Genomic DNA, 12,910 nt, shown 5'->3' with positions numbered 1-12,910 from the left:
CATCTGTTCTTCCCTCCCTCTAGTGATTTCCATATTGACTGCTTTGAAAGACTGGAAGTCAATTTATAATATAACAAAAAATAAAACCATCTGTCAACCCACATAAAAGAGATAATCAATTACAAAAATAGTCAGATATATTACATCAATTAATCAATTAATTTTATTTATTCAGTCAATGACCCAGGAAAATATTGCCTACACCAAAAATCTGTGGAAAAATGGTTCTCTACTGCTTTGTAAAAAGCAAGCCAAACCTTGTGCAGTCAAAGAAACCATAGTAGTGTATTCACATGGTCTATTTTTCCTGGACTGAATTCCTGTGATCAAATTCAAATTGTTGAATTTTGTTTTTGTTTTTCAATGCTATGAAATGTAGGCCATATTTGTGGTATGTCATAATAAATAAAGTTTTTTAAAATCTTATTCATTTGTTATATACTGATATATTACTTTATAGATAGACTTTTGTAGTATGTAATGTTACATATTAAAACAGAGAAAATATTTTAAAAGTCAAGATGCCTCCTTTAAGGAAACTAGAAATGTATTTTATGAGTTTTAAAAAACTGAGAGCTTGGTTTTATTTTTGCTAATCTACTGAAAATATTAAAAAGATTCATTGCTTGATCATGAAATACATGTGTAGTTTTTAGCATCTTAGGCTTCAGAGTTAAGGCAGAAAAGAGAGGATTTTTTTTTGTTAATTAAAGCAATTTCTTGTTTGCTTTGCTATGTCAAACAAAGCAAGCTATTTGTCACTGTGGTTTGTGTATTTTTTTAAAGAGCTTTCAACTTTGATCTGAAGCAAAGTGCACTGGTAGAAAAAATGACAGAAGTAACAAATCCACAATGTCCATTGTCACTCAGACAAACTCTTTAAGTCAATAAAGGGAGAGATTTAGAGGTAGAAAGCCATATGACTTAGGATGAGGCTTGTGCATGCTTGTGAGAAAATGCAGACCTTTGCCTCCCTTCATCCAGACAAAGGTGTGGGGAAATTTATTAGCCAGGAATTCAGTCCAGTATGTACAATGAAAAGGTACCTCATTTTGGCCTAGGTTTTGCTTGCTTTTCTAGGCAAACAATCTCATTAAAAAAAGCAGCATTTGTGGCATGTAACAGCTGTTTTATTCAAAGTGTCAGCTCAATAGATCTCAGGCCATGCTTTGGTGATTCCAGAGTTGACATTGATGTCTTTTAAATATCACATTTTGAATTACATTCACATTATAAGTAATTTTTTAAAAAAACGATCAAATGAAAATTTCCCGGTATGAGTAATGATGATGTCACTGAAAAAATGAATTAACACCAAAAGTTCTTATTTGAAACTGTCACCAATACATTGATCCATATTTGGTTTTTCGAGATGTTTTGTAAACTCCATTGTATATGCCATTTAGTGAGATTAACTTTCTTGACTACATGGTTGAATACAGGCATGGCTGCTCAAATGGACAATGGGAAGTACAAAGATCAAATGACTGTCATTCCAACTGAAAAAAAATGTTAAGAAAAATCTTCAAAACTGATGGTGGTGTTATTCATTCAGTCATGTCTGACTCCTGGTGACTCTATGAGCCAAGTCTCTGTTATTTTACGTTCTGTACTACTTCTCTGAGTTGTTCTATGCTCTGGCTTGGAATGGGACAACTCGCCGTTGCCAACTCGCCGTTGCCAACTCACTATGGCCAACTCGCCACAGGACAACTTGCTGTAGGGCAATTTAACAATTCAATTTAATTATTTAAATAAATTAAAAATATTTTAATTTTTGTCATTCATTCTATCCATCCTTTTTCATCCTTTCTTTAATGATTCTCTTCCACAATTTCTTTGATATTAGTCAAGAATCCAAGTGAAGTTGAAGCCATGTTTCTTTTTCTTTCTTCGTTCTCATCTGGATTTGTTGGCTCATCTACCATTTGTATTCTGCTTTATCTTTTTGGTTTTAAGTCTTTTAACAACTTGTAAACCATGCAGAATTGCAGGAGTCAAGTAAGTAACATATACATTTAAGTAACATATACAAATAATACATGCACTTTTCTTTGTACTCTAGTCTCTGGGCAAAGTGAAATGGTTATTGTCCAAGCTAGACAATACCTTAATTACACCTATTCTCCCAAATTAAGCTTATGACAAAGCTCAGACATCTGTGTGCTTTTTAAAACAATTTATTATTAAATTTATATGCCACCCATATCACTATCGAGAGATTTTGGAGGGCTTAATTATATGCTTAATTTTCAGCTTAATTCTGAAAAAAGGGTAAGAGCCAATTAAAGAATTCAGTAACATACTGAACAACATGGCATCAAATAACATCAAGATGGTCAGTCAGATGAGTGAAAAGTGGGTGATTTTTTTTAGCTGAAAAAAGTCTGCTTAATTAGCCATTCCTCGTTTTGCCTGGAAAAAGGAGGATTATTATTCTGATACTTCTATGTACGATTGTCTCGGCTTGCTTCATATAGCAGAGACTTTAATTGTAAATAGTTTTTTCCTATTTTCTGTCTTGAGTTCCTCAAATATCTCTGTCTTATAGAATTGTCATCTGTGAAAGTCATTGTCTTCTTTATCAGCAAAGGATGCTATATGTGTGTGTGTGCGTGTGTGTGCGTGCATGCACGCACATTTGCATACACAAACATGTATGTACTTTGCAAACTCTTTATGCTCAATTAAATTTGAGTGGAATTGACTGATTTCCATAGCAATTAAACTTTTTTTAAACTTCACTTACAGGTGAACAAATTATTTCTTTAATTTGTGTACTATTGAAAGAGACAAGCATCTTTCAGTGGATAATTAGCTCTTCAATTATTCTTCTTATATTTAGGCATCATTCTTTTCCACTATTGCTAAACAGAATTTTGTTATGTCAGTTGAGTATATATATTTAAATATTTATATAGATGTCTCTCCATCATCTTGGCCTAAAATGAATATTTTATACAAAACCATGTGAGGCATGTGAAAGTTCATCTGTCAGCCTCTCCAATTTTTAATATTATATATCAACTAAATCAATTTCAAGTTATTAAAATATGCTGTTTCTATTCTCTTCCCCTTCTTCTTTCTCCTAAAAAAGACTTTGGAATTTATAGGACCTATAGAGAAATGAAATGTTAGCTTAATACAATTGGTTTCTTTGCATTTAGAAATAGCTAGCATAACAGCAATTATGTTTTATTTTTCATACATTCTCATTCAATTCTCATTAATGTTTAAAATATATGAATTGGCTCTTTGCCTTTAATATGTGAATGTTTATGGTAAGTTCATTGAACATTCACATTATTGTTGCCCCATTAATTTGGTGCCCCAGCCATTTGGAACTGTGTGGTTTTGTTCAATGTGTAAATGAATTATACATCAGAGTATATTTTCTGCATACTAGCAGAGAATATCTTTATGACAGCTTCATGAAAGGAGCTCATTCTGATAGGTTATGATTACCATTAGTAAATGTTGGGTTTGAATTTGGCCTATTATTTCTTTTTCTGTTTTTTTCTTTTATGAATCTTCTTTTAACCATGTGCCTGATTATTGTATCTGCCTCTCTTATTTGATCTATGACCATAGGGAAATTAGTACTTCTTTTCTATAGTAGCACCTTCCGTTTGGAACAAGGTTCCCCCAAAATCTTGGGGAAACCAGGCCTTTGGTGATAGTGAGACCCTTCACTTCGTTCTTTCTGGTCTGTGGATCTTGCAATCATTTAGATTTATCCTTTGTCTTTTATTGATATTTTTGTATTTCCTTTGTTTCATTGTTGTGAATCTTCAAGTCATTGAGAGTTGTGTGGTATACAAGTTTAAATAATAAAAAGAGCCTGCTAGTTGGTATGAAGTGATCCTTTTTAATTAAGTGTTTTGTGTGTGTGTGTGTGTGTGTGTGTGTTTATGAGTAAGTATGTGCATGTATTTGCATTTCTCCTTGAAAACTATTAACGCATGAAGCAATGCCAACAACAAAGTTGTGTGATTGTAATGGGAATACCTTCTGATATATTATGGTATAAGACATCTTATTTGCTAGGAGTTCTGTGTCTGACTACAAATCCTTTCGTCTTTTGCACACCCAATCTTGTTTTGTAATGTGGGATAGTGAGTATTCTAATTTATACTGGGGGATATCCACAAGAAGGTGGTGGTGTCAAAAAAAGTCAAAATGGCAGCCACAACCCTACAATTGAAGCCCCAGCTATATTTAAGATGGTACATGTAAAAACAGCTTGGCTTTGATTACACAATTGTAGCCACCATCTTGACTTTTATGACCCCTCTGTTGATGCTCCTGATCTAGATTAAGGAAAACAATTCCTGACTCCTTGCCAAGAAAGTTATATGAAGCCAGTGCTTTTCTTCATTGAAGGAAAAAAAATGGATAGAAGTGTCATAAATAATTTGGTTCTAAACATTATGTTCTTTGTCAGTTTTGATCTGGGGACATTATATAATTGCATTGAGATGATAGTTTAAGTCGGCAGGCAATTTACTTCAAAGAGACAGAAATAAGGACAGCTCTTGCCTGCCCTCCTCTTGTTCAAAGATCACTTCCAGAATGGGAGAAAGGAAGTGTTTTGAAGCGGTTAAGTGATTTCTCTCCCTTCGCAGACAATTCTTAATTGAGTTTAGGCACATTCTGTACATTTTTACATCAGCATCAAAGCTAGTGTCCATCCAGTGATAAGCAGCTTGTTCTCAGGTTTCAAAAAAAGAAGAAAAGAAAATGCACACAAACACACATACAGAAACACATATATAACATATTTATATAAAGCCTTTACTTTTGGTATTCTTTCCGTATGTGTATCTGTGTCTGTGTGTGTACATATAGCCTTCACTTTCCACATCCTTTACGCCCCCTCCAAGCACATTTTCCATTAAGCTTTTAAGAGTGAAATGTCCCTATTGCCATAAAATAAAAACAACACAGAAGAAGATATGGCCTCAGATGTTGAACTGGAAATATATAAATGCTGTGGATTGAATTAACTCTTAAGTTTTACCCAGAAGATCACTATGGAATTATGATTGATAACACAGTTATCCCGATATTTAGAATGAATTTGGCATTTTTATCCACCTATTGAGTCCTTCCTAAGCACACGAGATAGATGCCCTTCTCTGGGCCTCTATTTGTCCTATTAATCCCATGTAAATTTGTAGATTAGAGCTAATCTGGGCAATCAACAATATTATTTATATTATAAATATAAATAATATTAAAAGTGCTAAGCTGTCCCATTTGTAGAAATGTTATTTGAATTGTGTCTGTATCGGAAATAACTTCCAGGGAAATGTGTGTTTAGCAAAACGTATTGATTTTCCCTCAGGAGAGAACAATATATGTAAGAGAATAAAAAAGGGGCCAATTTCATTCTTTCCATTGCAGCTATAGCCATCGGACATTGGATAAATTGATTTCTTCTCTCAATCTGTGAACATCATGCATATCTTTACTATGCATATATGTGGAACTTCCATTGAGAAGTGTGTAAAATTGGTGCAAATCGATGCAATTGGTGTAAAATTGGGCTGCTAGGCTGTTTACCGTTTCAAAGGACATGTATTACATAATGCCTCCACTCTAAAATCAGCATATAATAATAATCCAATACAACACAATGATATTGTATGCACTGGGTCAATAAGTGTTGAAATGACATCATAACACAAGTGACCTCACTTGTTAGCCCTTGCTTCCTCAGCTGTTTTCCATGCTTGTGTTGTTCCCAACTGCTTAACAGGAACGTGCTCCTGTCCTTTCCAGTATGTGGAAAAAGTCCTCTTCCTGGGTTGTTTGAAAAACTATTCTCTCTTAATTTATACAAATAAATTAAAGCCCAGCAGTAGCATTGATCCCAACTTGCTTGCAAATCATTTTGCCCTTTGAAGATTTCTTTGAAGAAATCCAAATGGATTTTTTTAAAAACTGGATATAAGGATGTAAAGCAACATTTGTACTAAAGCAGTTAAGCTGTTTGTAAACAATTACATGCCTTTCCTGGGTCTTAATTTAAACAGGACAAAGAAAATGTTTTGTTGTTCTTCCTGGGATTTGAGTTAATTCAAAATGGAGCAACAAGTTAAAAAAACAACAACCCTACCATCTTTAATTAGCTAATAGATTTGCAGGTTAAATCCAAAAAAGATTTGGAAAAATCAGTTTAAAATAAACACCTTAAACTGCTCCTCTCATTTTGTTTGAAAATTGTTCCCCCCCCCCTCATTTTTTTCTCCCTCAGTTCTTCAGTTATTGACTTCGCTTTGAGGGAATTCTAGGTTCAAAGCACCCTTTTACACAAAAAATACTCTTGAAAGGATAACTTCATTTACTGTGGGCTTGGAACTTGTGATAAATGAGTCCTTGCCAGTAAAGCGTTGGTGACATAGCATGCTGGCAGACTTTATATTAGAATAGCTGAAGACTGAATGTAGCTGTCAACTTTGCTAAAAGAGAAACACTCATTTATTCCCTGATTCTCAGCTGTGGATGGAACTGGGGAGTGTGCATTTTTGTAGGACAGAATCTCTTATTTAGATGGAGATCTCTTAGGCACACCCTGCCGCTGACTTAAAAAGCACATTTCCAAATTGTGAAGTTTATCTGGAAATTTGGAAGAAGACTATTAAACGTCATCTGAAAAACTGAATCAACATGTGAAGCTGAAATTGTCATAGAGTTCAGCAGTTTTATGCATATAGTTAATGTGACCTAGAGAGTATAGGTAGTCCTGGATTATAACCACAATAGAGCTCAAAATGTCCACTACTAAGCTAAGCCCTTGTTAAGTGAGTTTTGCCCCATTTTATAACCTTTCTTGCCACAATTGTTAAATGAAATACAGAAGTTGTTAAGTGAATCATGCAGTTGTTAAGTGAATCTGGCTTTCCCCATTGACTTTGTCCGAAGCTGGCTGGGAAGGTTACAAATGATAATCATATGATCACTGGGACAATGCAACTGACATTACTACGTGCCCCAATTTTGATCAATGATTAAGGGGATGCTGCAATATAGGTAGTCTTTGATTTACAAGTTCATTTATTAACTGTTCAAAATTATAACAGCACAGAAAAAAGTGAGTTATGACCGTTTTTCACACTTACAACCCATTGCAGCATCCCCATGGCCGCATAATCAAAATTCAAATGCTTGGCAACTGACTCATATTTATGATGGTTGCACTGTCCTGGGGTCATATGATCACTTTTTGCCACCTTCTGACAAGCAAAGTCAATGGGAAAACCACATTCACTTAACAACCAGGTTACTAACTTCGCAACTGCAATGATTCATTTAATAATTGTGACAAGAAATGTCATAAAATGAGGCGAAATTCACGTAACTAATGTCGCACTTAACAATATAAATTTTGGGCTCAATTATAGTTGTAAGTCGAGGACTACCTATAGTTGTGTATGTGGTCATAAGCTGCTTTTTGCAGTGCCATCGTAACTTTAAACAATCACTAAATGAATGGTTGTAAGTCAAGGACTACCTGTAATTTAAAATAGAAACTGATATTGTAGGAAACTGAAAATAGATACTTATTTTAGGCTTATGGCAATTAATGCAGCTGGGAGCCAGACACTAAGGCAGGGGTGTCCAACTCGATTTCATTGGGGGCCCCATCAGGGTTGTATTTGACCTTGGGGGGCCGGGATGGGCATGACCAGGTTGGGAATGGCCAGCTCAACATCACTTTTGTCGTGGGTGCCTGTGGTGGCCCAAGCACCCTGCCAGTGAAAACGGGCTCCTGCAACCCTCTGCCAGCGAAAATGGAGCTCGGGAGGGCAGTGTCTTCAGGAGCCCATTTTTGCTGGCAGAAGCACTGTGGGCTGGTCCTTTACTGTTTCCAGGACGACCCCATGGGCCAGATCTAAGTACCCCGCGGGTTGGATCTGGCCCCCGGGCCTTGAGTTTGACACCCCTGCTGTAGGGCTTTTAAAAATGACTTGCCAGTGATGTTGACACTAATAGCTCTATACTGGGAAGACTTCCTTTGTAGTGACTGATCTGAATATTTTTTTAGATTTTGTTCTAGATTCTTTACATTTTTCCCATTTTCAAAAAATCCGAAATGATTCAATTTCAACCATAATCCTTATTTCCATGAATGAATGGGGTCTACATAGGCTTGGAGACATAATTGAAAAATTAAAATGAAAGTTGATAATAAGTTGTTTGAAGTCAAAATAATACATAAAATTATAGAAACATATAATCACTTACCGAATGAAGAACTCTCCGAAGAGATTAAAATTAAAAAATCCAAATGTAAATTAAAACTCAGTCAGTTTTTCATGAATAACCTTGGCACTCTATTTCATCTCTTAACTTTGCTTCATTATTCTGCATGTATGTGGGTATTTTTCATTTCAGCAGAATGAAGCTAGGGGACACCTGTGACATTCACTAACAGTGTTTATAAACAATATTTATGTACTGTACAATATTAGTTTTTCTTTAAAAATGATTCATAATTCATTTTATCTTTAAAAAGAGCAAATGGGTTAACATGTTGAAAAAAACCAATGAAAAAAGGACAGACATATTTTTAAGGCTATTTCTACAAACATGTTACATGAATAGGTAATGTTTTTTACTGCAGCAGTTAAGAGGCGTGCAGCTCAGAAGAAAATCTTAGGTTTAGACAGTTTTAAGAGCACTCTTTTCTTTAAAAAATCAAAACATTGTCAAGGATTAGCAACTAAAAATAAATCTATTAGAACTGAAATTATCACTGAGGCACTTAAACAGCAGAAGCAAGTAACATAATTGGTGGAATTAAAAAAAAGCTATGAAAGGGTATTCAGTATTAGTGTAGAAGCCCAAATCTATACAAAATATTATTATTACAAAATAAAATTTAAAGGGATCTAATCATTTTATAAAAGTTTCCTCTTTTAGTTTCCCTCCTTTCTTCTGACCTTACAAGTCATACATTTTGTTGGTGTTTTGCCTTAGAACAGCTAAAGTGGCAGATAATGACATTTCTTTGAGGCAGGCAATCTCTTTCACTGTGTGCAGAGCTAATCCAGGATGCGAAAACTGGCTTACACATTTTGGCACCTGTCGAGGAAGGAAATAAGGTGCATCTGTTTCTACCACTATTCTGTTCAATGGTATTTTCCGAACAGAGTCTCTAACCTCATTTGCTGATGGGTAAGACATCAATGCTGTGAATCCAACCATTAGATTTGGGAAGTAATCTAAAAATGGTTCAATGACACTATAGCATCCAGTGAAACAATGCCTATGTATTTTATAGTCTTTTGGTACACACTTTTTCATGATTTCTAACAGATCACCATCAGCATCTCTGCAGTGAATGACCAATGGCTTCCTTAAAGAAACAGCTAGATTCAGTTGCCTCTCAAAAACCTCATGCTGTTTTGGAATTTCTGTACGACATTTATAAGAGTAATCCAGTCCTATTTCACCAAAGGCAATGGATTTGGGGTGTCTCATTGCCTGCATGAGATTTCTTTCATGATGATCTGTGTAATAAGAAGCAAAGTGGGGGTGGCAGCCAAATGCCCCCCAAACCATATCTTCCTTTAATAAATATTCCCATAAGTTGTTTCTTAAAGAACGAGGGTCACAAAAGTCAGCTATGCAGCCCTGAAATTCTTTAGGAAAAGTGCTGCTGTATCTTTTCCTAAATTCAGAAAAAGTTCCTCTGAAAGATGTTTTTGAATATAACATGTCCAAATGGCAGTGTGTGTCAATAAAGCCGTCTTCTAAATATTTGGGAAAGTTCATAGGCACATCCTGGCCTATACAATTAGTGAATTGTTTAGTGAAAGAATCTGACTTAAATGATGAAGAAAAGATGGGGACATATGTTCCCCTTCCCATATTTTGGGGTCTTTTCCCCCATTTGTAGTCCTGTAAAGAACCATATGACCATGTTTTATCTTGTACCCTTTCCACTGAAGGTTTTTTATCTTTTGCTGCATTTGTTCTTCTTTCTAAAGAAACATCATAGAGATTATTGGAATATGAAATGTTTCCAGTGGATCTTGTAAAACAATGTGTTGGCTTTGGATTGCTTGTCCGGTGTTTCGCATAATCATTCATTTTCTGATTGTAGAAATGAGGAGGATAGGTTACAAATTCCATTGTTGATGCTGACATTTCCATCATTTCTGAAAGTTTATGATTACGGATGGAATCTTCTTGTGAATAGGTAACCAGTGGTCCTCCATCTTCCATGTTAGACCTATCATTTTCAGATGGAAATTCTTTCTTGTGCTCTGTACACTTTTGATCTGTTTCTGAATCATCTGTAAACACTGGTTCTCGAGTGGGTTCAGCAATAGCTGTCTTCTGGAAGTTCACAAACTTTTCTGCAGCTTCACTGTGTGCATTAGATAAAGTGGCGGGAATGCATTTGTCCTTTGCTATGTTTTTTTGTTTTGTGCCAGTTCTAAAGCTATTTACAAAAGGTTTCCGATCATTATTATTCTGCTTGGTCTCTTTACCTTCGTATTTTGAATCTCCAGAGACCAATCTCCAATGGGCTTCTGATTTCCAATATTGTTTTTTACTTTGGCTAGCCAAAGTATTCCAATTGGAGGTTTTACTTAACTGTGTAGGAGAGACTTGGATATTTTTGTGCTCTCCAATTTGTGAACAGCTGCTTTTAAATCTGTGTTTTGGTCCGTAATTTTCTTTCCAAAACATTTTATTCTGTTGAACATCTGTTTTCTCTTTTACTGGAAGATGTGAGTCATTTGATCCTTGATAAAGTTCATTTTGATACCTTGATCCTGAATGTACATATTTGGAAGTAATCACTGTCTTGGAAAGTTCTCTCGTGCTATATATAGCTTTGTTTCCTGTTTCTGTAACAGTCTTCTTAACGTTGGAAATCTGTTGAGGTTCCAATTCATATTCAGGTTTTGATAGTTTATAACTTTGCTTTGAATCTAGCATTGGTTTGGAATCTTCTTCAACACTATCTCCAGAAGTTTTTGTAACAGTTTTCTCATTGTTGGGAGCCTGTTGCATATTTTTTTCATCCTTGGATCTCGATGCTTTCCCTCCTGAACCTGACATTACAGGTACATGTCCACCTCCCCAGCATGGTTCTTTATTGTCTTGCTTGACAGACATGTTATCTTCCTGTGGTGCAGTTTCCAAAGGATGTGAAGGTTTTCTAATTTCTCCCCTTCTACTTTTTGATACTGTTGAAAATTCTCCCAGGTTGTTCACTGGTCCCAGCTCCTCCTTTCCAGAAGAGCTTTCTTTATGAATTTTGTTTATAGTTCTTCTTCCAGCTTGCAATTCTCCCCCAAATACACACAGCAGAGCTTTAGGAGAGCCTTCATCCTGCTCTTGGCCTTTTATTCTCTGGACACCTACAGCAGGCTTTTTATGTAAGGCATTTTTATTTTCAGGGACTGGGGGCTTGTTAGCTCTGACATCTCTACCATCTTCTTGCTTAATTTTCAGTTTCTCAGATGGCTGAGAGGAAGATGCCATATTTTAAATAGATTTATCCGAAGCGGTGGGCGGGCGGTGGGCTTTATAAGAAAGCTTTTGCTGGGGTAAAGTGGGTCTTGGCTTTTCTTAGCCCTACTCCTAATGCGTCAGCTTACTTCGAATTCATCAATCGCCCGCAGAGAATAAAGTTCGGGAAAACTACTTGCGCGGGGAAAAGACTTGCTGGGGCGGAGGGGGGGGGAAAAGATTTGAGTCTTCCTAAACGCAGCCCCCTCTACTCGTCACCGGGACTCGCGGGAAGAAGTGCTGGCAGGTTCGGGAGGTTTGCAGAATTTCGCAGGGGACTTACAGCGAAGCGGTCCACTCGGCTTTGCATCTCCTGCTTGGCTGCATCGAAGTTCGGTTTTTCTGCCCCGCGCCAGGTGTGGGAAGCAGGCTGAGTCACCGTTAAGCTGTACCGCTCGTTGCTTCGTCCCAGCTGCCCCCTTGGCGGATCGACCCGCTGTATCTGCTTCCGATACCTCCCCGCGCCCTTTCCGTCGCGTGCCTTTCCCACGTCCCGCTGCCGCGCCTCCAAAGCGCCGGGAAGGAGGCTGTCCCCAGATCGTTTTGCCCAGTGCTTTTTTGGGGGAGGGGGAGCGTGATCCTGGCCAGGAAAATAACTAAGAGTACTCTACAGTTGCCGAGTACCCTATGGCAATAGAAGACCAACAGAGAGCAACTCTTAGCGTTGTAGTAAAAGAGTATTGCCTGATTAGCATCCTCCACCTTTGCAGCTGTGTTGGCTTTGCAAAGGTCCCTCTGAGCAACATCTGCGAAAGTGCCTTCATCACTCTGTCCAAAGTTCCAACAACCGTTCTGGATCAGGCTAAGAACTCTCTTTCTCCCCATTTCATTCCTCATAATGCTAAAACAAAATAAAAGTTTCCATGGAGGAATTCATTAACTTTTGATAAATGAATATATATATATATATATATATATATATATATATATATATATATATATATGTATGTATGTATGTATGTATGTATGTATGTATGTATGTATGTATGTATGTATGTATGTATGTATGTATGTATGTTATATTTGTGCTGATAAATAAATAAAGGGAGACTCGTATAGATCTATTTCATATTTGGGCATACCAGGGGTTGTGACTTTAAATATATACCTTTCCCCCTGGCCTGGCTGATAAGGAGTTGAGTTCTGTAGCTCAATGGTTAACACATCTGCCTAAGAGGCAATAGAGCACAGGTTCGATTCCCAGTAAGGGTATGGCTAGCTGATGAGAGCTAAATAGCTTGAAATAGATCTATACTAGTCTCCCTTTATTTATTTATCAGCACAAATATAACAAATGTAACAAAAAGGCAACAGTAAAAAAAAGGCAACAGTAAAAAAATATTGGGTTTCTGTCTGGATGGTCTCTTGTGACGAG

General features: G+C 36.5%; 1 protein-coding gene across 1 annotated transcript; it reads right to left on the bottom strand.

Moving 5' to 3' along the window:
• Window positions 1-8,949: 8,949 nt before the first annotated feature.
• LOC106556906 (uncharacterized) lies at window positions 8,950-12,372 on the bottom strand. The gene is made up of 3 exons (XM_087712144.1): window positions 12,220-12,372; window positions 11,819-12,115; window positions 8,950-11,490 (listed from the first exon to the last, which is right to left on the bottom strand). The coding sequence occupies exons 1-3, from the start codon at window positions 12,370-12,372 to the stop codon at window positions 8,950-8,952; spliced, it is 2,991 nt and encodes a 996-aa protein (XP_087568270.1).
• Window positions 12,373-12,910: the final 538 nt, after the last annotated feature.

This window comes from Thamnophis sirtalis, unplaced genomic scaffold (assembly GCF_051295495.1).
Source record: "Thamnophis sirtalis isolate CommonGarterSnake01/CBP01778 unplaced genomic scaffold, rThaSir2_p1.2 scaffold_4, whole genome shotgun sequence".
Classification (NCBI taxonomy): Eukaryota; Metazoa; Chordata; class Lepidosauria; order Squamata; family Natricidae; genus Thamnophis; species Thamnophis sirtalis.
This window is presented reverse-complemented; position numbering and strand designations above follow the sequence as displayed.

Coding starts and splice junctions, on each gene's coding strand:
- LOC106556906 (XM_087712144.1), bottom strand. CDS start 12,372: ATGAGGAATGAAATGGGGAGAAAGAGAGTTCTTAGCCTGATCCAGAAC. Junction 12,116..12,219: donor AGGTGGAGGATGCTAATCAG/GCAATACTCTTT, acceptor TTTCCTGGCCAG/GATCACGCTCCCCCTCCCCC. Junction 11,491..11,818: donor GCCGAGTGGACCGCTTCGCT/GTAAGTCCCCTG, acceptor TCTTCCTCTCAG/CCATCTGAGAAACTGAAAAT.